A 26896-nucleotide genomic window follows, 5' to 3' on the forward strand; every position below is an offset into this window, starting at 1 on the left:
CATCAGCCCCGCGGAGGGGCCGGCCGGGCCGGGTGACATGGCGGGATGGAGTTGCCGTTGTCCGGTGGGGTCTCAAGCGACGGGAGCGGCTTGCTAGCTCAGCGAGCCACGTTCAGGCCAGCTGCGGGTCGATTATGGCAGGTCTCGTTCGAGCGTTGTGATAAATCTCTGCAAGACACGTGTGTTTTTTTAAATAACGTTTTCCGTGAGGTAAAAAGTGACGCCCGCCGTCCCACACCACCGCTGTGACACTCCGGTTGGTGGGACAGGCCTTCCAAAGGCTGGAGACGGTGATCTCGGTGCGGTGGTACAGACAAGGGCAAGTCCAGTGTCCCTCTCTAGTGTTTTCCAGTTATCTGAAGTGTTGCCTCACTTAACGTCTTAATACGACTTAAACTGGTAAAGTTCTCTCGTGCTGGTGACCAGCTTTCTGAGACAGATGACATCTCTTCGTCGGTTAAACCATTACCCTCTGTCTCGGGCACCTCAGGCTGATGTAAATACCTGTGGAGTGTCGTTTTTTTCAGCACGCATGCTAATGTTATACGTTCAGAGTGACAAAGGGAACCTGGAATTTGCCTTGGATACCATCTTGAGGTTTTGGTGACATTTTTCGAGGAAAAAGAACAGTTGTTGAGCAATAGTTCATCTGTGTTCACTTCCTAGATGAACACTTGCATTTTTGTGTAGGGTTTTTCGTTTTCTCATAGCTCAGTGCTTTCGATCAAATGATCAAAACATACAGAATAAGAATGCCAGCATAAAAAATTCATGAGAAGGGCAGAACAGGTATTGTACTTAGCATTTTAGATCCCATCTTACATTGCAGTATCTTTCATATTTTGATAAAATCTTGAGAGAAGATATATAAGAAATTAAACCAAGAAAGCCCAGTTCTGTAAACTATCAGCTAGCCAGAAGATGGCATCCTAACGCCACTCAAATGCAGTTGTTTGAGCGTGTCAATTCCGTATTTTCGCTATGGGGAATGCTTGAGAATGGAAATGATGACTGGCACTTTGTGCAGTTGTTTTGTTTTTTTCTTGTTATATCATGGTAGTTGACCAGACTTCGACTTCCTGCTTTGCAGCAGCATTGGCACGTTAAAGTGTACAGCAAATGCTGTTGCCTCTCCTGACACAAGTCACAAACATATGTTTTTCCAAATGCGAGGGAGGATGTGCTGCGGTTCAATCCATAGTCCCAGGTGGCTCCTCGACATTACACGGCTCTTCCAGGAGTGTGTATGTGGTCTCTCTCACCTATGTTTCACCACTCTCGTGTTGTCTGTGTCGTTGAAATATGCAATTTTTGCATGTTACCTTTCTTCCTGTTTGCAAGCTAACTGCTGCTTTTACAATCACTTTGGTTAAACACTGAATCTAAATGTTGTATCCTCCTTTTGTATCTTTCCATGGTCTGCTATTTGCACTTTGCCTTACTTTACAGCAACTTGTGATTTATCTTCTTTTCCTTCCTTCCTTCCTTCCCCCTCTCCTTCTGTTGAAATTTCCCTTCAGTCTCTGTGCTGCTATCTCACTGCTATTCTTTTGTCTTCCAGTCCTTGCTCAGCAATCTGAGGGTGAGCAGAACAACTTTTAAAACCAGAGATTTTGGCACTGGCAGCTTGAGCCTGCCTGTTCCTGTAAGTATTCCCCATGCAGAATTCATAGAATCACAGAATGGTTTGGAAGGGACCTTAAAGATCATCTAATTCCACCCCCCTGCCATGGGCAGGGACACCTCTCGCTAGACCAGGTTGCTCAAAGCCCCAGTCAATTGCTAATTAACGGGAAATTTTGGGAAAGAAACCTAGCAGGAATAGCTTCTCATAACACAACTGTTCAACCAACAATGCCTCATGAATTTTACTGAGTGCAAGTGCTCCGAGAACAGCAGAGCTGAAAGCACTCTTTCCTAAACTGAATTCTGCAAGAGTAAGCAAGCTCTTGCGATCTGTATGAAATTTTATCTAATACTGACAGGACGTGCACAGAATGACGCGTTGAAAGGCCAGGGCCTCAGGTAGTCGCGTATTTTTGCATTACTTTTGTTACCTGGAACCTGCTGACAAGTGCCCTTTCTTTTTCTTTCTTTCTCTGGTGATTATAGTTTCTTTATGCTATAGGTTTTCCAGAAGCTTTTGCTGTGTTTACAGCAAATATGGAAGTGTTGAATAACTTATATCAAGCACAATCTTTCTGGCCCTGTTCAAAAATTATTTCTGCAATTGAATTATTTTTCACAGTGTTTTTCTTCAAGATTCCTCCCATGGATTGCAAAAGCAATCTTCAGTTGAGAATGTCTTATTTATACCAAATAAATAGTTATGCTATTAGCTTAAGTACAGACCAATCAAAAATCTATGGCTAAATGAGAACATGTTGATTCCTCCATTCATTTTCTCAAAAAATGCTATATAGGCGAAAAATTGTGTAGCGCTTAGTTTTCAGAAGTGCTGAGCGTGCAAAACTCTCCACTCGGCTGCTGTATAAACATGATTTGAAGGGCCTCTCAGCTTAAATAATGCCATGCTTTTTTAATTTTACCCACAGCTTTAGTCTGCGCCCACGCTTGTGGGGATCTCAGCTGAAATAGCACTGGGGCGAGAGGCAGAAGGAAAAGGGGAATCGCTCAAATCATTCACATCTTTGTAGCAGCGTGAAAAGTTTCAAGGTAGAGCATTATGTGTAATTACTTACACCTGAAATAATTCTCACTTTATGATTTTCTGGTTTAGTTTGCTATGCTTGTAGTGGAGATAATGATTTATCTTCCCAAGATTAATAAATATCAGGAATATGCATTAGTGAATGCATCCAATACTTTGGATATTAAAATCATAAAACATTGTTATGGATTGGGAGCATCTTAATCTGGAGGTCCAGAAGCTATACATATTTTTGTGTCTTGCTGGTTTGATGATGTTTTTAGGAAAACCACTGTACAAAACAGAAGCCTTATTTTTCAGCAGTGTCAACCATATCATTCCTGACTAATAAAGTACAGGAAGTGGGGAAAAAAAATCACTAATAAAATGTGAGGCATTCATACCCGAAATTCTTATTTTTACACAGTTTTAGAAAGCGTATTTCCGTTCCAAATGCACATATTTCTTTGCTTTCCTGAATAGGATAAGGTTCGTTTCTACCATATTTACCTTTATTAGTGCATTCTTTCTGGTGTATAGATTAAAATGCTACCATGTCTTTTCCTTTGGAAAAAACATTAAATATCTACTTTAACTTATATTTCATAAAAATCCAATTGCATCCAAAATATCAAAAATATTTGGGATAGGAAACACCCTGATTGAGGGACTAGATGTCAGCAGAAATTAAACGCCATGGAAAAAGAGAAGTCACTGAAAGAAAATATACCAAAATTGTTTTGGAGTAGCTCATCGGGCTTGAAATATGAAGTCGGTTGCCAGGTGGCTGGAAGGACTGTTTTATTACCACTACCAACAATGTATCTACTTTTTGTAGTGCACAGTGAAATCTGCCTGACGTTCACGTTCCCAACAACCGCCCTTTCAAGTTTTCTGGAAAAAAAAATAATTAATTTGATTTCTGAATCAAGCCCGTGGGCCTATGTCTTCTTTTTCTATGCTTTAGACAGTTTGAAAGATTTATTACTACTCTTGAAGAGGTTGAGAAGCGCTTTCCCCCCAGCAGCAGGGGGGCTCTGCCGCCGCTCCGAGCCCCCTCGGGACCGCCCCCGCACCGTCCCGGCAGCCCTCAGCCCGCACTGCCACCAAGCCCTCCGGGGACGTTATCACAAGCGGTGGCATTTTGGCATGTCCGAAAGCTCGCCCACAAGCCAAGCCCCGCGGGAGGCGGCCTTTCCCCGCCCACTCCGCCCGGCGCTGCGGAGGAAGGGGAGGGCGGCCGCCGGGCCGCGGCCTCACATGACTGCTGCCGCCGCCGCCGCGATGGACGGCGAGCCGCCCGCAGGCGCCGGCACAGGTACGGGGCGGCGGCCGCCCCCGCCGCCCGCCTCCGCCGCCATGCCCCTTCCTTCCTGCCGGCGGCCCGGAGAGGGTGACGGGGCTCCTCGGGGTGGGGGAAAAGAGGGGTCGGGGGCCGCTCCCGCCGCTAAAACCTGAGGTAAAAAGGCGCCGCCTTCGCCTTCTTCCCCCGGGCGCCGGGCCCTCAGGGGGCTGCCCCGCAGCCAGGCTATGGCCGGGCCCCGGTGCTGCCCGCTTCGCGGTGGCGGGGGCGTCTCCGTTCCCCTCCTGCCCCGTGGCAGTGAGGAAGGGGGGGCGTTGGCGGGCGCCTTGGGGCCGGCGGCGTTTGACGCCCCCCCGGGGCTGGAACAGCGTCGGTCGGCCGGTGGTGTGCCGGTGCCCGCCGGGCGGGCGGGAGGTCAGCTCCCGGGGGCTTAGCGCGGGGAACAGAACTTTTCCTCTGGAGGGTCGCGCTGAAATGACTTTATTTCGCCTCCCCTCCTCGCCAAAACGGCCTCAGCGGCACCTTAAAGCGGTTTATGGAGCGGTTCGGCGGGTGCTGTCCGGGCCGATACCGGCCGAGGCCGCCTCTGCCCCTGGCCGAGCCGCGCCGCGGGCAGGTCCGGCGGGAGCGGGGAGAAGCGGCTCCGAAGGTTGCTGAGTTTTAAGAGCTTGGAGCCGAATCTGAGGTGGAGAAACGTCGCAGCCAAACGCTGCCAGCACTTGTTGTGAAACGAGAAATGGAGGGAGCTCCTGGGCGAGTGAAGAAAATGACATGCCGGGCTCCTAACAGTTAAACTGAGGGAAACGGGATAATACAGTTTTGTAAAGTTCTCTTAAAGTGGCTAAAGTTTCATGCTGGCAATTACTGCTCCGTGCATAGCGCTCTTTTTTTTTTTCTTCTCTGTATGGAAAGAAAAACTAGTGGGGTGGTTAAGCTTTACGCAGGGAAAAATGGTTTGGTTGGATTACGTTCAGGGTCCAGCGTGAGTGTGCTTTTGATAGGCCTGTGACACTCCTGATGCAGATAAATCTTATAAATAAATTATTTTGGAATATTTCTGTCCAGGACTGATGTAAGATATTGGGATATTGAACAGCAGCCTTTGTGGAAAAAATGTCCTACTGTACCAAAGAGAGAGCTTGCTCAGGTATGTCTATCATGGATTTACCATCTGCTTCAGGAGCCTTATAGAGATAAAACATTTGTCTCCAACTATTCTTGATCTGATTAACCTCCGCACTGGTGCTTCTGTAACTGATATACTCAGCCTTATTTAGAAAACTTGGCTTTCTTTGACAAAGCGTATACTGTGAACTCCGAGAGAAGGTATCTAATGATCTTAGCAAAAGAAAAATAATGCTGTGAAAGCAGGAATGCTTTTATTTCTAGCATCGTGAAGCGGGTTCGGTGATCTTGGAAGATTCACACGCACACATAACTTTTTTTGTAGATCAGCAGTTTGTCACTGAATATTCTAGGGGGATCTAAGTCTCCTGAGTAAGAATGAGAGTCCTGACAGGGACTGTTGATGTCCACCTGTGACAGCACATGCAAATGCTGTCTCTTTTTTTTTTTTATTATTTTGCAGGGTTAAAAGTACTTTAACACAATCAAGACAGAAAAGAAAAAAGGATAATGTCCAGTACATTAAAGTCAGTTTTGCAAAGTCGCTTGCATTGACTTTTTTTTTTTCTTCTTCTTTTTTGCTCTTGCTCCCGTTTGAGCCTGTTTTGCAATGATTGTGGGGAGCTAATCCAGGTGTGTTGGCTGGGGAGGGAGTGGGGTGTCTCCTTTTCTGCTAGAGGTAAATCTTTAACTGTGAGTGCAGCCGTAGGAGGGTTTGGTAGGGAGGGCTCTACCAGTTGCAGTCGGTAGAATTTCAACATAACCACCCTGATTTCCCCCACAGTCTTCAAGTTTTAGTGGGTTGGTGGAGGCTGATGGAGAGAAATGTGTCTGTTACAGGCAGGTGGAACTGGTACAAAAGGAAGGGAGCTTTGGTAATTGCTTTTCAGCAGAATTTGAGATGGGAATGAGCTTGTTCTAACTATAAAATGTGTGAAAAGACCATCTGGAGACTGTAGTGTGTGGAGTGGCATGCCATTTTTTAATGTTTAAATAGTAGGATCAAGTTTTCCCCCAGCGTAATTAAGAGGATAAGAAACATGCAAGGAAGATAAGCAGCAAAACAAAATGATAAACAATTTATTCTGATTGGGTTTTCTTGACCTGCCTAAGGAAGGATGGTTGTGGAAACTTGGCAGTCTTATAGTTAAGCTACAATGACCTTGTAAAAGTTTCCTGGAGGATGGTTGTATGTATTACTGCTTGTTGGGTTACCTTTTTGAGTCTGAATTTTTATACTTCCAACCTATTTGTTAGAGCTGGGTGTGAAAAAATTATAGTTGAGCAATCTTACATGGTGAGCTGGGAACTGCCCTGGTGAGGAGTTGACTTTTTGTCTCTGGTGTATTTGGGAATGTTCCTCGATGGACTTTTCTCCCCTAATCCTGTTATTTCTTCAGTGTGTGTAGCTCCATCTCACTTTATTGTGTTTGCTGCAGTTTGGGACTATGGCTCCGTGGCTGACTTGCAAGTGAAATGTGTTCCTTATATTCCCAGACTTGGGAAATTACTTAATTAATCACTTGATGATCTAACAGAATGGTTAAAAGAACAGAGCGCTAGGCTTAAACTTAGTTTTTTGTTCTGTCACGTGGATTTACTGTGTGACATTGGAAGGAGGTGACTTGGTGCTGTTTGTTTTTTCTGCTGTAGTATGTGACTGCGATGTTTTTGAGAAGCAGTTAGAGGCCTACAGCTGTAGGGGATGGCAGAAATGCTAGTGCTTTTTTATTTTTAAATAAAGCTTGGGTAACCTCACTTGACTATTTTTGAGTTGTGCCATTACTTCTGTGCTTCATCTTGAAAAGCACCAAGTACTGACTAGCAATCTGAAACTTAGTTGGAAAAAAAAAAAACAACCACCAAAAAACCCCCAAACCATAACTATCCCTAATACCGCAAAAACAAAGGGGAAAAACCCCCAAACGAAAAACCCAACCCCCAAATGAGACTATCCAGCACAGGATGCATATTTGACATCTGCACTGAGCAAGCTGAGCTTTTTTTAAGGAGAAAACCAAAATGTTAGAGCCTGTTTTCCAAGATCTAATTTTATGATAGTGTGTGTATTATTTTATCGTGTCTGGTTTTGGCATTGGATGGCTTGTATTTACAAGTTAATTGTTGGGAGGGAGAAGGAAGGACACTATCGCACCATCTCTTAATTAGAGTGAAGCTAAATATGATTACTTTTCTTGTACCTAATAAGTAGTAGGGACCTCTCTTCCACGCCAAACATACATCTGTATATCAGTTAGCTTTGTTAGATAAAATAGACTCATTCCTTTGCATTGCTCCTTCCAAAATAAAAATTGCATGGCTTTAAATTCTGTAAAAAAAAAAACCAAATAAGTTACATACAGTTGTCTCAAAAATATGTAAAACCTTTAATAGGAAGAGAGTTTTGTTTGCCTTTTTCTGTTTTGTTTGTGGGACTTCTGTTTTTCTTTTCTTATTTTTAGGGGATTTCAAATTATGTAAGAACCAAAAAAAAAAAAGAAAAAAGAAGACAAGGAAGGGAATGTATTTGAAGTTGTAGTTGAAATCTGCACCAGCTTTCCGAGAGGTTGATGTGGACATTGAATTCTGGAATTATGGAGGAATGTGTTTGACACAATAAGGGGGAAAGGCATTTCCATAATTCCTGAGGCTTTTCATGAGAAGACAGAAAGGAATGGGAACTGCTGATGAATGATATTTACGTTGCTGGTTTAGTATTGCTGGCCCAGGATTTTGTAGTGGAGCCCTCATTTTTGCCAGGGAGAAATCTGAGGTAACTGTGTACAAAAATAGCCAGTTCTTGTACTCCCCTGTGTGAGCTGGATCCCTCTACTCCGCAAGGCCGTGGCCTGTCACGATGGAGAAGAAGTCTTAGCTGTCTTTCCTAAAGGCTTTGCTTCCTTTCAGACTCCTTTCTCCTTCTAGAAAGTCTGCTACTAATTCTGTGGCACCTTCTGCTTAAGTCTGTCTAATAAATTTAGCTGATTAGCAACATAATATAATGAAGAGTTGTGAGTAGCAACCATCTGTAAAATGGAGATAAATCCTCCAAATATGTTTGACAGAACTTAAATAAGGAAGGGAGATCTATATTTTGATTTACCACCTATTCTTCCAGGCCTTGCATTGCCCTTCTCTTTTATATGTGCTTGTTCACATGTAAAACCTCTGTGCAGCTAATCAGACGCTTGAAATTCTACTTTGGGTTTCTTGAATGCTTTAGAAATTTTGATTGAGGAAACTGGTAACGTAGTTGTATGAATGGGAGTAGCGAAGGTTGGGCACTAACTGAAGCGTGAAATGTGTGGCAGAAAGTAGCGAAGCTTTCTATTTCAGTTGTTTTCTGGGTAAGTTTCTCAACTCCTTTCAGTCCAAAGGCTACCTGACTTGTTAACCAAAAAAAAAAGTATTAGGCAGTGTTTTTGTAGTTGTTTTCCTTCACAAACAAACAAAAATTAGGCTACGCTTTGAATGCTTCTTTAGACTTGTTTCTTGTCATCTTGTCTGCTTGCTTGCATATGTATGTATATATGTATTCTTTTTAACTTTGATATCAAATTGTTTTCAGTTATACCAGGCTGTTTCCTGATATCTTATTGACAACAGATTGAGAAACTCTGCTGTAACAAAAGGCTAGCTTGCACATAAAAAGCTGATTTTATTTTGTCTGCTTCCCTGTGTTCCAGGGGACCGTTCCATACCTCATTTCTGTATTCACTTACTGCTCTATGTATATAAACTTTACTAGATAACGATCTGCTGAAACCAAAGGGAATGCTTTCAAAATTAGCAGTCCTCCAGCGGAGAGTGCGTGATGGGAAGCGTTAAGTGTTTTGTTACAATGCATGTAAATCCTTTTGCTGGTTGAACACAGGAGCTCATACCAATGAGTTCCCACTATTATCCAACATTCCTGGCCAGGGCTCCTGAGGCTGTTCCTGAACCGACTCTTTAGTAAGTAGAACGAAAAATGGGCCGAAGAATAGCTTCAGTATATATTGCTCTGCAGGGTTAGTGTTAATGCTGCAGTAAGTGTTTTCTAAAACAGGTTAACAGCTCTTCCGAAGTCATCTTATTGTGTTCTCAGACCAGTGTTTGAGGCTGAAAATTCACTCTGAGTACCTGTCTTGTTTATACGGAACACACTGAGATTATTAATTAAACAGTAATTACTCAAACTTGTTTGTACAGTTGTCTGATTTGTATGATTTCACACATTTAGACAAAGTTGAGATCTAAAGAAGCTACAAAATATTTCAGGAAGAGCCAAGTGTGTGAACTGCTGATAAAGAGAGGGTATTTCCTCTAGGTGAATTTTTAAAAGCAAATTTAGAGGATAACTTGATGAAAATTGGTGAAGTATTACAAACGAAAAGAGCAACGTGACTGAATTGTCACAGGAACACTGAGTCTTGTCTAGATCTCTCTGTGGGACTTCACTCTGTAGTTGTCTTGTGGGATAACGTGGGTTCGGATCACTGTAATGAATCTCAAGGTCCTTCTCAACATCAGTTTGGCTGATCACATTGCAAGTTCCAGGACTTACAGATGAAACACTGAAGGATTCATGGTTCCTCCTATAAATCTTTTGTCCTGATACCTATCTTTTGCCAGTGGGAGTGTCAGTCGTTTTCCAGCAGTGCTGAGCCCCAATTTAAGGAACAGTTTGTGCCATGAAAGCCCCGCTTTGTTGGTTGGCCAACAGAAAGATAGCAAGCAGGGTGAGTGACTCAGTGGGCAGGAGGAGTGCTGTGTTAGCGCAGATTGGCACTGCTCTTGGGGAAATCAGGGGTCTGCAGTTTGGCTAGCCCCTCTCTGGGAGGCAGGCTTGTAGTTCCGGCCTCTGAAACCTGAGCCAAAGGTTTAGCAACACACAGTGCTGTGGAATTGCGTGTAAGCGCGCGTGTGTGTTGGAGGAGTAACAAAATCTCCTGTGTCATGTTGCATTTCGTTGATGTGTCTTGAGCAATTAAAACTATGAATTACAAGGGTGTGCACCCAGAGAACCGCTGCTCTGGAGAGGGAGGCTGTCTTGTGCTTTCCATAGTTCTTTCTCTGTGTGCTTTTGACACTTCCTCATGATAGTGTGGTGTTTTATACCTTGCTGCCTCATGAAAGGTCAGGCAGGCAAGGATTTTTCTACACTAGAAAATCTTTTGCCTTGCTATCTGTATTCCGAATCTTCTTTCCTTGTTTCTTTCCTAGTTCAGCATCTATCCAAAAAGTGTCTATATGGATATGTTATCTCTTTATCCATCAGTATCCCATTGAATTAGCTTGTGTTATCTTACCACAGGTTTCTGGCAGGTAACTGGAACTTTTTTAGAAGCTGCTACGTAGGCGGGGTTAGTAGGTGATACATTAGTCTGTTAAAGCAGAGGTGTTAAGACTTGCTTCTCTGAGTCACATTAGCAGGAATCTGAAGCCTGATGAGACATGTGGGATAAGGTCATTTGTCCTGGATTTGGTTTGGTTTCCTTAAGCTGTTTTATGGAACGAGAGCAAAGTGTCTGTTTTGAAGCTGTGTGTCTGAGGAATCGGAGATTACCTGTTTTTCCCATTTATCAGGGCCTAGAGCACATGAAGGAACAGGTGGGAAATCCTTATCGGGAGGAGGTCAAGGCTTTCAAGTTAAGGATATAAGTTCTTATCTTCCCTGGGTTAATTTCTTACACAGTTACCAACTTTTTGAACGACGTAGCAAAGCTTACTGAAATGGATCTTGCTTCTATAGTGTCTTTTTGTGTTCTCAAAATTTTAGGTGTGCTTGAGAAGGGATGTAACTTCTGCACAATGGCAAAGAAGGGATGATGAACACTGCCTAGCTTTTCTAGGTAACTTTTCATCAGTGGATTCGGCTTGCTTTGTAAAAGAGCTTGCTCGCAGTATCCCTCTTAAACAGCCATATGCAGTGAGGAAGCAACCCATCTGTTCTGGACTGGAGAACAGAACTCAGGTATGGGTTGAATAGATTCCAGGATTATATCCACATTTTTCACCCTGTTTCTCATGTGTGAAATGGGTAGGAAAAAAGGACTTTGAAAAACAATGTAAGCTTACTTTACAGTCACATAATGTATGTAGTTATGAAGTCTAGTTGAGATAATGGGCTGCAGTCAGTCATTTGATAAGAGAGCGCTTTGAATCATCATCTTTGCCCCTTCTTTGATGTAGTTTGTCCTCCAGGGCCATATTCTTAAGAGCCAGCTCTTCTCACTTTTGCATCTGTTTGAGAACCAGTTAGAATCTCTCTGTCCAAAGCTGTCCAGCTATGGTTGAACTCGCTGTAAAAAGCTGTTTGTTTTTTAGCTAGAAGCAGTGGAATAGGTATATTTGAAAGATTTTGCTGGAGCTTGCTGTGACTGAGGAACTGTCGGGTTGGTAGCCCTTATTAGGAACCTTATTCCCCCGCGCTTGAACTTAAGCGTATTGACATAGTCAGTTATTGTAATTCATGCCCGCTCAAGCATACTGTCATAGAGTTTAAAATTATGTCAAATGAAGGGTCTCCTTCCTTTGTAATGACATGTGAAATTAATGTATTAAATTTCTGCAGCGCAGTGAAATAACACATTTTCTTTCCTTCCATGAGTTGTTCTAGGCAGGATCCAAAAGTGCTGAGCAAGGCTTTTGTTCATTTTGGCAGATCCTGCTGTGGTGGGAGCTGCACAGACAGGAAATGCAGGCCTCGTAGCTGATTCACAGGACAAATTTGGCGTGTGATTCCTCTTTTGCTCAGTAGAGATGTCTTTCTGACTCGGTATAATTGGTGGTGCTCCTGGGTGTTGTGAAGAGGGAGGTACCAATGTCTTGAACGTGTGTGAAGTAGCATAGCCTCCTGGGGGAGTGGCTGGATGGTTGTTCTGGTTGTGTTGCGCCACTGTAGAAGCTCTGAGCAAGGGAACAGGATATTTTAAGGCTACGTCTTTCCCTTTATCTTATCAGGTCTACTGGACTGTTTTTTTTCCCTTTTTGTCTTTTAGATTTGGCAAAGCCTCCAGTAAATGAACCGAGGGAACCTGAACAGTTTCTAATGCAGGCGCCCCAGGGAAATCCACTGCTGCTTTCCCACACCCTGCAAGAGCTATTGAGTAAGGATAGTGTGCAGGTGGAGCTTATACCTGAGAAGAAGGGCCTTTTTCTGAAACATGTGGAATACGAGGTTTCCAGCAAGGTAATGTGAAGAAATACTGGTCTTAGTGAGAATGTATCTTCTTAAGAATGTCTGTGCAGTTGCTGTTGGCAAAGTCTTGACTAATTTGATAGATGTCTTGGGGGATGCTGGTTTTGAGTCGGCCAGTTGTGTGGGCTTACTTTAAGTGCAGTGGCACTGTGCAGTCTTGACCTGGTCTTCTGCAGTACGGAGCATCTTCTGACTGAGGTCTGATGGATGGTCTACTCTCTTGAAACCCAAGGTCTGTACAAAAGCAGATGCATAACATTGCAAACTGAATGCTTTGATAATGAATTGGTGTAGGTGACTGGATATTGCAAACTGTTTTGAGCTAGCGAAGAAATTGCATTGAGAGTGCAAAACTGAAATCCTTTATAAACTGAAAAGGTACTGCAAATCCTTCTGGAGAGTCTAGGTCACTTCCAGTTTACTTGCCCCAATCCTGACCTATATGTTCCGCTCTTGGTGTAAGAGAAGATTAAAGATGATGTATGTCTTCCTATTATAGAGCAGGCAGTGAAATAGATCTTCAGTAGCTTCTTTTTTTCCAAGAAGGAAGTCTCTCCTCTTCAAAGTAGACCATGAGCCATTTACATCCTCCAGGCCACCAAAACATCAATTATTGAGTAGCGCTCAAACTGTTGTAGTCACTTTTGTATGTATTCAGAGACACGTGTGGGTTACTTATCTGTAGCGATGTTTGGGGCTTTGGGTGTTTTAGATTGACGTCCTTAAGTTTGTCGAAGACTTGCAGCGAGGAAAGGGCAGACACAGTGAATGCTTCTGTGGGCTTTCTAGGACTCAATGTTTATTTTTGTCTGTGATTTCGGGGCGCACGACTCGGTGACCCTGGTGGTCTCTCTGGATTTTAAATTTAGGAACCCATTGCCTCCGTTCAGTTGCTATTATCTCTCCTGTGGTTGTAGCTGTAGAACGATAATTCATCAAAAAGAAGCACAGCTTGGCCTTGAGCTTCATCTAAGATCTGCAACACATCAACATCGGGTTTCAAAGCAGACAGAGGGAGGCCCTAGGGGCTGTGACTGTTGTGTTTCAGCTATGTGCCTTACCGCTTTATTTTTGAAAATGCATATTGATTTGCTTTATTCCTCCCTTCCTCTATTGCAGAGATTCAAATGCTCGGTCTATAGGCGATATAATGATTTTGTGGTGTTCCATGAGATGCTGCTTCAGAAGTTCCCATATCGTATGGTGCCGGCACTTCCACCGAAGAGGATGCTGGGAGGTAAATCTTGGATCTTTCTTTTGACTGGAGGGGTCACGGAGCAGGTGTGATCAAGATGATACTGTTGAAAATAAGTGTTTAAAAGATCAAAATGCTTTCCTTCTGCTTGGCTCAGAAAACAACTCTGAGGCTATAATACACAATTTGGAGGTGTGATTTATTGCCATCCTAGAAATACTCTATACATAAGACATTAATGTAAAATTTCAGTGTTGTTTTTTTGTTTGTTTTTTTTTTTTTTCTGTGGAAGTTTGGTATCTGCTGACTTTTCTGGTAAGATTTGAGGTGTAATTCTACACAAGAGCATGGCAGAGTTACAGCTATTTTTTTTTTAGGAAAATAGGTTATGATGATCAGTGCTGTGGTGCTATCAGCGTAGAATTGCTACCATACTGTTGAACAGCTGCAGTACGTGTTGTAGTGTGGTGTTCTGTGAAGTGTTCAGAATAGAAAAGATTTGTGGAAATGCCATTGTTTTTCTACAGCAAGTGAAGAGTAAAGATTAAAAAAAACCCCAAATCTGTATTAAAAGACTTAAAACTGCAGAGGAGCTGATTGCATAAAACCAAAATTGCTTCTCCGGTGAGACTATGCTTGATCCTGTTGAGTTAGTGTAGGGTCCTGACCTCACACATACCTAAAAGGGACTGGCAAACACAGTGACGTTAAGTGAACGGCTTCAGCACTGCTTATTGTAGTATTGCCTTGCACAGAAGCCTTATGAGGCAGGCAATAGTAATTACACTTTCTCAGTTTACGTACAAAAAGATGTTTTTCTGTCAGATGAACCAACCGCCTTAAAGTAGCTAAAGTAGCTATTGCCCCTTTTTTTTCCTCTTCTCCTGTTCTAAAAAGGAGCTAAAAAGGATAATCAGAAACTAAAAACTGAGTTTGGAATCGGTGTCAGTTCATTCAAGTACATTTTGGCTGTTAAAATAGAAACCAATGAAGTATCCCAAGACTGAAAGCATATCAAAGCTCCTTCAGGTACATTTTTCACTAATTTGAAATATTGGCAGTGGTTTTAAACTTTAATTATTTCAAATGTTGCATAACTGTATAAAATCCTGTCTTGTTTTCTGCTTTATCTGTGAAAGAACAAGCTTTTCACTGTCTTGTCTCCTGCCCATGCTGCTAAGCTTAACGTGTTTCAATAAATAATTGATTTCAGTCAAGGAGTCCATGTATTGCTACAGTAAAGAGGAACTGGTAAACAGTGAGCAGAGCAGGGTGTATAGTGAACTGGAACAAAGCAAAATAATAGCGCTAAAAATCTTCGATGGTCATACGTTCTTATGATGGAATGTAAATTGGGAAGACCTTTCTTTTGAGGTTGCGAAAACCCGTCTGTTGAATTTGACCTGATTCGGTGTTCTCAGCCAGATTTTCCAGAATTTCCACTTCATGCAACACCTGTAAGCAAAGTGACCTTCTCTGGTTAATCTCAGTGGAGAGAGGGTTGAAAGAAGCTACCTATATATATATGATTTTCAGTCACTGTTATTTCCTTGCATTGCTGGTGTGTTGATATTTCTGTGCATTCACCGGTGCTTTTCTTCCCACAGATATTAGTTATTTAAGAAAAAACTGATAGTATTAGTTCCAAAACTGTACTAGGAGTACAGTCCTAATACAGTCCAAAACTATGTTAAGGCAGAGAGTGATGAATGCTTTTAGTCCAGTGACTCTCACGTAGAAAAGCTGTGTAAGTGGTCTTAACAGAAGCTGCAAACAGGAAAAAGGAAACAGAGTGGATAGTTCTTGTTTCTGAGTAGGTTAATGGGCTGACAGATGGAATTGCAGGACACAGGATTTGATGGATTACTATAGGTGTGTGACTCTTGCAACTTCCTTAGCCCCAGAGCCAGATGGGCAAAGCTACGTGCATTTTACACTCGGTGTACTCATCTACTAAGTTACACTCTTATTTTTGTGATGGTGTACTCTCATCTGTCTGTCAGATGAAGAAAGATTGATAGTCTGCTCTGCTCGTTTTGGAAGATAGCAGCAAACTGAGGCAGATTGTGTAGGAAGTGTGTAGATGACTTCAGAAATCTCCATGTAGGCTAAAATAAGAACAAAGCAAAGGCACCATCTGCAACCCTAATGGCAGAAAAATCATGTGATGTGTGATACTGTACTAAGGATCATTATAGAGAGTCCATACAGCCAACAAAGTCCCAGCTTAAAGCTGAGGCAAAAGAATAATATCCTTTTGTGATATGTTAGTGTTGTCGTGGATAAGAACATTCCTTTAATTTTCTTCTGCACTGCTTTCTTTTTCTTGAAACCTCTTCTAGTTTAGTTTTTCATCTTTCCTGAAAAATTCCAGGATTTTTGATTTAATGCTTTATTGCAGTAACACCAGATTGAAACTTCCTGTTTCAGGAAGATGAGGGGAACTTTTTTAGCTTGACAAGTAAGGACTGTGGCTGGATGTACTGCAGCTTGCTGTGCGGGTCTTCCAAAGTACTTTCTGATGTCTTACGTTAAAAAGATGGGCACTGATCTTGAAAGAATATTTGTTCTGGTGGTCAATCCAAAAGATCTGTTTTAGGGAGCTAACAGACTACAGGTAATCGTTCTTTATTTCTGTTGCAGTGTTTTAGCAAGGGTTGTAAGTACAGAGAAATTATTGGACTGAGTGCTTTCTTTTTTCTCTTTCTGAGCAGCTGTAATATGTGGTGCATTAATTGAAATTTAATTTTTCTTCCCATAGCTGATCGAGAATTCATAGAATCTAGGAGGAGAGCACTGAAGCGTTTTATAAACCTGGTGTCTCGACATCCCCCTTTCTCAGAAGATGTGCTCTTGAAACTCTTTCTGTCCTTCAGTGGCTCAGTGAGTACTTGTTACCAATAGTCTTGAGTTTGAATATCTTCCTGTAACTGCTTTGCTGGGTACAGAGTTCAGAATTGCTCTTGACCTACACGTTGTTGCTCCCTGTGATGAGGAGAATGTTCTCTCAATAGGTATTTCTACAGCTGGAAAGTGGAAGGTAATTTCACTCAATGCCAGGAGTATAGTATTTTGAAAATGGTAACTGTTCTTAGGGGAATACATACTACGCTTCTCCTTAAATCAAACCTAACCTGGGCAAAGCTATTCCTGCTCAAGTTGTGCCTTACTATTGCAATATATCTGAGACCTCTGTGAACTACCTGTGTATTACTTAGTTCTTGTGTGATCATTTGATTTTGTATCTTCTCCAGGATGTACAGAATAAGCTAAGAGAGTTGGTCCAGGGGGTAGGAGATGAATTTATGACCTGCAGATTAGCTACCCAGGCCAAGGTATGTATGTTAATTTCTTGCGACAAATTATTCTGGTTTAAATGTCTCTGTCCTCCAGGTGGATCAGTTATGGCAGTTGTTGAGTGATGGAGACCTTAGGTAGGAGAGAGTTGTTTCCAAAGTTTGAAGGGCTTTTAAACTTGTGATTTTTATCAAAAAGATCAAATAAATATTTGACTCTTGAGGCCCTGATATTTCTAGCTAAGTGCTAGTTCATGAATACGATAAAGATTAAACAATGAATCCTGCTCAGAACATGTTTCTCAGTAATTACTTGTACTTGCATAACAAACAAATGCGCATACTGCACAATTTAAAAGTTAATATCTAGATTGATGTCTTCGCCATGTGTTCATGCCCTCATTCTGTCAGTTGTCTTCTCCCTGTGGGAGAGTAATTTGGATTGTTATAGAGAAGTTAGTTGTGAGTCTTCCATATATCTCCTTATCCCAGTGATTAGTGCTATGGCGAGTTTTAAATATACATTCACTGTGTTCATTGAGCAATTCTAAAGCAAGTTGTTGTTCAGGTTCCTGCAATGCTAGCAGAAGGTTTTGCAACTGGAGCTTAATTTATGCTTTTACCAGTGATGCACAGGTCAAAAGAGCTGAACTTTCAGTACATGCTTGACTTTGCCAGAGTGGCAGTTACTAATAGCTTCAGATCAGAACCTGTGAGCTTGAAACCTCATAAATGTTGTTTTAACTGCATAGTAGAATTGCAGATTTTGTCCACACTGTCAACACCTGGTATTTGAACCTCTTTCTGCCCCTGAAAATTAGGGGTATTTGTATAACATCTGACTTGGGCACCTAAACTGTGAAGTTAATCTCTTCAGAACTGTCACAGGATGGCATGAGAGAGCGAGCACAAGCGGGAAGCCTGTCTCTCTGCTGACTGTGTGGTGTGCCTACAGTTAACGTATGTGTATGTGCCCCTGATCTGTCCACTAGTAATCTCTCTTGCATTTCTTCAGGACTTCCTTCCAGCTGACATACAGGCCCAGTTTGCTGCCAGCAGGGAGCTCATCAGAAATATTTATAATAGCTTTTATAAGCTTCGGGACCGTGCGGAGAGGATAGCTTCTCGAGCCATTGATAATGCCTCAGATCTTCTCATATTTGGAAAGGAACTAAGGTATGCTGGGGGGAAGAGGATTTGCTAACGTGAGCGTTTCTACTGTTGTTTCAGAACTCAAAACTGTTGTAAAGTTTACCTGCAAATTGTCTGGTAAGAATGAGTATTTCAACGCGTGCTGTAGGTCATAATAAATTTTTTCCTACTATAAAAGAAGAAAAGGCATGCTTTCTGCTAAAGTTGCATTCCATAGAGCAAGAGTAAAGAAAATACAAACACTTTGATGTTCAGGTGCTGGTTTTATTGTCTCTTCCCCCAGTATATACACAGCTTGGCATTTGTGGTTGTGCAGTAGGAGCTCAGCACTGCGAGCTATTTAGACGGATTTGAAACTCTGAACTGCCCTCTGCAATTAAGTGTATCTGCTTAGTGGAATTTGTCTCCTAGATTTGAATACTTCTTAATTTCTTCCTAGTGCTTTGGGCTCAGACACTACACCGCTTCCTTCCTGGGCTGCTTTGAATAATAGCACATGGGGGACTCTGAAACAAGCCTTGAAGGGTCTGTCTGTTGAATTTGCACTGCTGGCAGATAAGGCTGTGCAGCAGGTGAGTTCATTACTTTTTTTCTTCCCCCCCACCCCCACCCCCCATTTGTAAAATGAAGAACGTACATTGCTGCCTTAAGTTTTATCTTGAACCATGATCTCTGTGGACAAAGGCACTTAAAGAGTTAAGGGGAAGATTGTAGCCCAAACTCATATCCTCAACGACCAGCCTGCTTGTTCAAGCTTGAATGAAAAACCCGGACTGTGTTTAAATGTGAAAAATACAATGGGCAAGGGGAAAAACTTGCTTTCTTTTTTCATTTCAAATGGTTATTGGACAAGTTAAGCTGTACTACTATACTGAGCTGTCCAAAAGTCTTGTGTTCTGTCTTATTTGTCTTATTAATCTGCTAGAGAGGATCCAGAAGAATTACTTCTGAATCAAATTTTGACATTCATATACTTAAACGTTACATGAGAGTCATTCAGACAGAAGCGTCATATTCCTGTGTAAGTTTGCAGTGTGATAATGACTGTTAGAATAACGTGAGAGCGTGACAGTCTGGGAAGGAAAAGTAATTGTTTTGTCTTCTCTTCATCTCGTCATGTAAAATCCTCCACATGCTTTTATAGATCAGTCAGACCAGGTCTCTTTCTCCAGAGTTTATGCTCTGTTGATACCAGAAGAAAAGACGGTATTTAGTAAAATAAAAAAACAAGTAGCGAGATTTGGCTTGGTGTCTCAGCTCTGCATTCTGATGCATGAGCTATTATGGGGAACATGCTGGTATTTATAGCTTTAATGGATTAGTTATCTTGTAAGAAGGGAAGATGAAAGATGGAAGGAATCTGCAAGAGCAAGAAATTCCAGGCAGAGCGCGCTGAAAGGACTGACACGCAGGACTGTGGAACTAAACTCCTCTTGTTGTAGCGATCAGTCAATTGGAAAAGCTGCTCCTGCTCCAGTCAGATCTTTGTTCTGCGTACTGAGGACTAAACGTGCAGCGCCATCTGAAAGATTTTTGATGCAGTTGCGTAAGCCTCGATGTGCCCTGGAGAACACAGTGGAGGGCCTGCATGGTGTAAGGATGTGAAGACCTGTGATGTCGGTTCTTGCCAGGATTGCATAAAATGTACTTTTTCCTTGTTTTCTAGGGTAAACAGGAAGAGAATGATGTGGTGGAGAAGCTGAACCTTTTCCTGGATTTACTCCAGTCCTATAAAGTGAGCTCTACTGTTCTTCTGCCAATAAGAAAGTTGTTTAGAGCAAGCTTGTGCTCTTTGGAGGGTGTAATGCCAACTGGATGGAAAACTGTCTGGGAGGCCAGTTCAGAGGCGAACTGGACATCTGGCAGAGGGAGGGGAGTGGCTGTTGGCCGTAGCTAGCTCAATAGCCTTACTGATCAGCTCATCTTCTGATGAGCATTTGCCAAACGGCAAACCCTGCAAGGAATTTAAAAATATGGCTGCTTGAACTATGTGGATCAGCTAACTTTTTTCAAAATCTGGCTGCTTTTGAGTCAAAGCAGTGAATTAGATGGCTGCTGGTTTGTTCATGGGACATGAGTTCAGTTACAAATAAAAGAATTTCTGTTAATACTGACCTTTTGTTCAAAGGCACTTTTCTTTTAGAAGCACCTCCTGAAACTATAAGTGGCAGCCTCTCCTGACATTCCCAGGCCTGGACTGAAGTAGAAGGACACTAGCAAGCTCTTACCACAGTTAATTGCCAGTACTTAATATTGAGAAGGACACAAAAGATAAGAGGCCTGATAAGATCTAAAATGTTGGCAGAAGCGATGCTCCAGATTGCCTCTTAAGATCACTGGTCTGGGTCCAAGCAGCTTTCTTTCTTAATTCTTAGCTGCCAACATTATTTTTTATTTTTTTTTTACCCTCTTGAAAATAAAGAAACAAAAATCTGCAGCATAGAAATTACATAAAGTGTGACCATGTGTTTGTGTTCCTGATGTACTTGGCTTGCGTGCTTGCTGCCTCTTAGCCTCCACTAAGTACCTGTTTTTTCCCTTTCCCATAAAGGACCTGTGTGAAAGACATGAGAAGGGGGTGTTGCACAAGCACCAGCGAGCCTTGCATAAGTACAGCATGATGAAGAAGCAGATGATGAGTGCCACCGTGCAGAACAAAGAACCAGAATCGGTGGAGCAACTGGAGTCTCGAATTGTGGAGGTAGGGCAGGTGCCTGGGAGAGCAAAGGGTGGAACTGGACTCCTCCGATGGTGCCTCGGTCATATTTGCAGAAAACCATTAGACCGAAAGGGTGACCTGTACTTTGGGTAATTGGAGCTGCCTGCTGTGCTACAAGGAAAACGCATTTGTTTTCCTCAACGCTTATTACTGGCTCTTTGGCAACATGTCACTTGCAGGAGCTGTGGAAAGCAGCAGTCTGCGTGATGGAAAGTGCAGTTGCTGTGGTATCAAATGGGCCCAGGAACTGCCTTTTTAGGTGTTTGGTATGTGTTTGCATTGCTAGTATGGTGAGGAATGCTGTTTTCTCCTGCTGCAAGTGAACCTTCTTGGCACCCTCTTCCTAGCAGCGTATTTCACCGAGTTCCTCTTCTTTCAGCAAGAAAATGCTATCCTAACCATGGAGCTGCGGAACTACTTCTCTCTGTATTGCCTGCATCAGGAGACACAGCTTATCCACATCTACCTGCCTCTCACCTCTCACATCCTGGGGGCCTTTGTCAACTCCCAGATCCAGGGTCACAAAGAGGTGAGTTCTTTTGGACTGAATTCTTTTTCCAAAATATGAATGAGAATTTGAATGTACTTGTTTTCACCCGTGTGCCTTCCTCCTCTAACCATCTGTCCAGCTGGGCGCTTTCATAACTTCCTAAGAAGTCACCAAAAGTCTTTCCAGCTTGGGGTGAGGACCAAGGCTGGCCTCTAACCCCTCTAAAAAGAGTGTTTCTTCTTGCTGCAAGTTGCTATGGGTTTTTTTTCTTTCTTTTTTTCTTTTTTTTTTTCACCCCACCCTTCTTCTCTCGTCTGTGGATGGCTTTACCCTACAGGTAGTTGAAGAAGACCCCGCCATTAAATAACTAGCTAGTCTGTAATGAAGGAGGTGTGTTTGCTTGATGAATCTGGTTTTTGTTGTGCTACACAGAAGTTATATGACAAAGAACAACTTCCTTGGTTTTGCTCTAAAGCCAAGAGCTCCCTTTTGTTAACCCCTAAGTACGACCTTCAGCATTCCCCATGTACAGTCTCTCTTGCATTCGTTACGTTAGAAAAGTCTCTCCTTCGGCTCCCTTCCCTCCCTGCACTGAAGGAATTTGACCGAGGTGTGGGAAATCTCCCTTCCCCGCGTGCTCAGTGAAATGCTCAGAGCGCTGTATTCTAGCACCAGTCTAAAAGGGACGATCTGCCTCTGCTGGACTTCCCCAAAGTACTTCAGCAATTTTCGGTTGTGCTTTTGAGTGCTCTGAAACTGCCGCTAAAATACAGCGTGGTGAGATGATTACCTACCATCTTGTGATGTCTGTTTTCTCTCCTTTTCTGTTCACAGATGAGTAAAGTTTGGAATGAACTGAAGCCGAAGCTGAGCTGCCTCTTTGTGGGATCTAGCAGTATGCCAACTCCACCGTTGTCACCTCCAGAGGGAAACTTCTTCTCCAATTAATGCTCTGAGCATCTAGTGTGGAGCAAGAAGTGCAATCAATGAAGGGGTGGGACCTCTACCTCCAGATGTTAGAATGAATCCTCCAAACAGCTATTTTTTTAATTTTTTTTTTTTTTAATACCGCTGCTTTGAGCTGCTCTCTGATTTAGACAGACTGGATGTGGGGCAGAACATACGGATATAAAGACAATCTCTTAATTTTGACATGCTCTGGGGCAGAGCTGGTGTTTGTTACCTACAGACACTCTTCGTGGGGTCAGGATGTGCCCTGGTGCAGTGAGCGCTGCGGGGCTGCTGCTGCCTCTGCATCTTGTACTAACAGTCCTCCCACAGCGTTTACCTGCACACGCGCTGACGCATCTCTGCATGTCTCTGGAGTGCTGAGGTGAATTGGGATATCTGAAGCACTTGTAGAGCTGGGTTGTCTTTTAGGCTTGGGAGGGCCTGTGCTAGAGGCACACGTGCGTAAGGAAAGCCGAAGGCCATCCCCCATCCCGTTGATAGGTGTCTGGATTTGATTTCTTACTGCTAGACCTTAGGGCAAAACAGGTGAATGAAGTGGCTGGATTCTCTAACCCAGCTGGGTGGGGGTCAGTGCTGCTGCGTGACAGCGATTGTCCCAGCGAGGCTGGGTGACGGGATTGTCCGCGCGTTCCGGTTCGCGGTTGTAGGGCGGCCTGGGCACTCATGTATTTCAGTTTGAGGCCAAAGATGACTGGGGTCAGGAACTGGTAAGAGTTTCCTCGTTTATATGAGGAAAATAATTGAATAAAACACTCCTTGATTGTAAACGACTCGCACTAGAGGAGCAGAACAGCTACAAGGTAGCTTGCTTATTTTCTTCTGGAGGTTCTGACATCCATCTGCTGAGTAGCTGTTTAGGGCTGTTGGGGAGCTGCTGTCCCGAAGGCTGGTGTTTGCTTTGCGCTAATATCAGATGAAGTATCCTGTTACACCAGCAGCCTGGCACACGATCCTGATAAAATTCATTAGCCAAAAAAATCAGTATTTATCAGGGTGTTGCTGTCCTACTTTTTTCTGGGTAGCACTGGATTGTGTTTGTCAAGAAGACAATTAAGTGAGAGTTCTTTATCTCTCTAAAAATAGCACCATCCTTGGTAGTGGGGTTTTCAGGATGGTTTGGGATTGCGATAAAGGGACTAAACGTTCTCCATGTTTCGCTTTATATCTCCGGTGACTTTCCCTCATGAAGCCAAGGGTAGGGGGAGGAGAACTTGCCTGTCATGTTACCGTAGGGGAAATTGTGCATATCCTCCAGAAAAACTGATAAGTGAAGAATCCGCAAACACGTGCAGCAAAACTCGACCTGCACAGGACTCCCCTGAACCCAGCTTCTCTGGGGCCAAAACAGCTGCCAAAGGAGAATTTGAGACTCGGCTTCTTAGCGTTTTCCCTGAGTGGGTCAAAAGGAAGCACGCTAACAGGGATGTGTGCTTGCTGTCAAACTGGAACCGGCGCAGTATTTTCCCATTGGGGAACTTCCCCATTAGCAGGAAATATATTTAAAGCCTCCAATCACAAAAGCTTTTTTCTTTTTTTTTTTTTTGTTTTATTTTTAATTTAGAAAATTCAATGCAACGTGAGGCTCTGCCTAGTCCAGGTGGAAATTATGGGTTAGTTTCTTCAGCTAGGAGTAAGATACTAAGTTACTTGCTCAGCATAACCATTACAGGCTTATGTGGGTGAATTTCTTGGGTGCTGGGCCTTAAGGAGTGTGTAGGGAGACTTGTTTAACAGCCTTGCTCAGAATGTGTTATTCAGAGCTTTTTACAGTGATTTAAATGCTAACTCTCTTCTGAGTCTTTACTCCTGCCTATCAGCCTTGGCCTGCGAGACAGATGAACTGCGAATGGCTGTGACGGATTTGATTTTCTCTCCTGAAGATTTCCAAAGGGATGCAGAAGAGATTCCGCTCACAAGCCAGAGCGAACTGGCTGGGGAGGGAAAGGTTTCTGCACTACAGTAACAAAGACGATATTATCTCAAGAATGGCACAAAAGGCTTTTCTGCTTGACCGTGTCTTGATTAGGAAGATAGTTTGTGGTTAAAGTGCGGAAATCGAGTTACCTTGTTTTTAAACACTCCTAGCACCTTCAGGAGGTGCTGGCTGCTTACGGCCTGGCATTTGCTTAGTCTTAGGACCCATCCTCCCTCATTTAGCCTGAAGTGGTGAATGGTCAAATTGAGAAAATACCGTATGTTTTGGGGCAAGATCTGGTATCTGTATGATGGATCTTCTACCTAACTTGTCTGGCTGGGGTAGTGGCTGGGCTGCGTTCTGTAGCAGTACTTGCAAGGTGTGAGCCTGACTGGAACTTTGCACTTCTCGCATTTAGAAAAAGAAGTTACAATTTTGGACTTTATTTAAAAACAAAACTCCAAAAAACAAACATCAAACCCACATTTGGACTTTGGACTAACTCCTCCTTCCTGTTCTCCTTCAAAGCAAGAATTCTACAGTCCAACTGCAGAGACTGTGATAATGATAAACACAGACCGCAGGACTGATAAAGGAACTGGAATTGCGTTGTTTTGAGAAAACTCCTGTTCCTCCATTGTCAGCCCTCGCCTCTGAGGAGGGCAGTTTTGGGGTGGGGTTTTCTTGTTTTGATTTTACTGTGTTCACCTAGTATTTTGAGGACAGAGGCCTTGTGTTCTCAAAGCTGATACAGCTGATGGCACTTTCAGAGTTTGTTGCGTACTGGACTGTCGAGCTTCTGCCTCATTCCTACACACACACGTACGCTATTTCATACGACCCTTCGCTTGCAAGACTGATTTTGGGGAGGCTGGTCATTGTGCAAATAGCACTGTTACATTTACCTCAAGGTGTGAGGGATTTCCTTACTGTATTTGTCCTGTTTCATTTAGGGATCTGGCAGACTTATGGAGAGCAGTATCAAGTACAGCTTCCCTCCTGTAGAGGAACGCAGCTGGGAATCGGTTGTCTTGTCTGCCCTCGTCAGTGTAAGGGAAACGGTTCTAGTTACCTCTGCGCCGCTGCCTTCTGCGGCAAACGGCCTGGCTGGGTGCAAGGGGAGAACAAGGCTTCGTGAAGCTGGTTCCGTTGCTGGTGGCTGGGCAGGTTGCAATAAACACTAAAACTGGAAGACTAATTGACGAGCACGTGCTGCCTGTCCCAGAACTGATGCTCCTGTAAGACATAGCGCCAAAGAGTTAACGTGCCTTCTTGAATGGAAGCTTTCTGGGTAGTGCTGCAGCTCCTGGGGACTTTCGTGTCTTCAAAATAGTAATGATAGAAGAGGCCTCCGCTTTTTTTGTCAGTGTCGCTCTCAAAATCTGTCACGGAGGTACCAGAGTAATAAACACCTGAAAAACTGAAAAATGTTTTATCAAAAGGGCTATATGTTTTTGTCACTCCTGAGGTCTCTGCCTCAAGCTGTGAAGTGGCAATATACAGGCTTTTTGACCAGTATCATGTGTTTGAAAGGCTTTCCAAACTGTATTTACAATACAACCTTAATCTTTGATCCTTCTTTCCCTCTCCTTCCATCTTCCTTGCAAGTTGCTCCTCCTGAGTTGTAACATGTTTTCAACGGTGCCTTGCTGCACTCCAGTGCTTTTACTCTCCTGCTTTGATCATGCCAAGGTGTAATTCATGGAATTTGTAACAGGCTAATTCACAATCTCCAATTTGTGCTGTTTCCTAAATGACAAAGATCACTAGCTGGGGACAGAATTTATTTAAAACCTATCAGTCTCCACAACAGCAGCAGGAAAAATAATGTCACTACTCTTTGGTGTGAGCTGAAAGTCAGTGCTGGTGAGAGCATCCTCGTGAGAGGATTGAGCTGACTGCAGAGGAGGGGACAGCACATAGAAGTGCAGGCCTGAGCCGCGCTTGTTCTTCCCTACCTAAACTCCTGGAGGAACAGAAAGTAACTTGCTCTCTCCCACCATGCAATTTACAGTTTCCACCAGGAAATGAAGCGAGAGCCCATCACAGGCATCGGCTGCTGGTCACTCCCTTTTCCTACCACGCAGTAAGGTCTTGCATCCCGTTCCAAGCTCCCTGTCCCCTTGCGCATGTTTTCTCTCCTCTGTTTGCCTGAAGCCATTGTCTCCACTGGAACAGCCAGGAGCCCTGACTGCTGTCGGCAGCAGAGGTATCAAAAACTCTGTGCTGCACACTGGCTTCTTTACAATAGCAAGAGCGAGAGTCTGAGGTGTTAACTCTTATCCTCTGAGCTGTGGCTTACTGAGCATATGGAGAAGGGCATTTTTGAGCAGTATAAATTATTCAGAACTGCTGGAGGGAGACAAGAAGAAACAATCTTGTTCAGAGGGTGTGAATTTTGCCTGCCTGGAATATCCTGTATCTTTGCTTTGCTCAAATAGCCTTATGTATGAAGCACTTTATCCAAATGCAGGAATTAAAGAACTATTACTACAGCTGGTAGACTGGAAATGTTTACAGATCCTATATTACATTCCACGATTCTATCTGTGTTATATGTGTTTGTAATAGTGTTCAAAAAAAAAAAAAAACCAACAAAAAAACCCAAAACTTGTGTAAGAAGTTATATATGTGATGTGTTATTTCTAGCAGAGTTTGATTAAGCTTTCGCTGCTCAGCCTGTGGGGTTGGGCTGACCTGAATGCTGAACTAGTCGCCTGCTACCCCTGTGTGGCAAAGCCTGCAGCCATCGGCCATGGCACTCTGTAACCTGGACTTGCTCAAAGTTGATTTTTGTCCAGGATATTTTTACCTGAAATGCTCAAAACAGTTTAAGTTCACGGTAGAAGCTGTAAGAGTGAAAGCAGGGCTCAAACAGTGCCATCCGTCTACTTCT

At 43.1% G+C, this 26896-nt stretch overlaps 1 protein-coding gene across 6 annotated transcripts; it reads left to right on the forward strand.

The window, feature by feature from the left end:
- Window positions 1-25202, forward strand: SNX8 (sorting nexin 8). Of its 6 annotated transcripts, XM_063345177.1 has the most exons (14): window positions 1-141; window positions 1094-1244; window positions 1562-1645; window positions 2556-2676; window positions 12062-12252; window positions 13381-13498; window positions 16218-16339; window positions 16711-16791; window positions 17768-17928; window positions 18344-18476; window positions 19571-19639; window positions 20456-20605; window positions 21003-21152; window positions 21948-25202. In XM_063345177.1, exons 5-14 carry the CDS (start codon window positions 12112-12114, stop codon window positions 22059-22061), a joined length of 1239 nt encoding a protein of 412 aa, XP_063201247.1. In that variant the 5' UTR covers window positions 1-141; window positions 1094-1244; window positions 1562-1645; window positions 2556-2676; window positions 12062-12111; the 3' UTR covers window positions 22062-25202. The 6 variants fall into 6 exon arrangements, with proteins under 6 accessions (XP_063201247.1, XP_063201248.1, XP_063201246.1 ...); XM_063345178.1 differs by having other exon boundaries at window positions 1094-1645; XM_063345176.1 differs by lacking the exon at window positions 1094-1244 and having other exon boundaries at window positions 22-141.
- The last annotated feature ends 1694 nt before the right edge of the window (window positions 25203-26896 follow it).

This window comes from Chroicocephalus ridibundus, chromosome 8 (assembly GCF_963924245.1).
Source record: "Chroicocephalus ridibundus chromosome 8, bChrRid1.1, whole genome shotgun sequence".
Classification (NCBI taxonomy): Eukaryota; Metazoa; Chordata; class Aves; order Charadriiformes; family Laridae; genus Chroicocephalus; species Chroicocephalus ridibundus.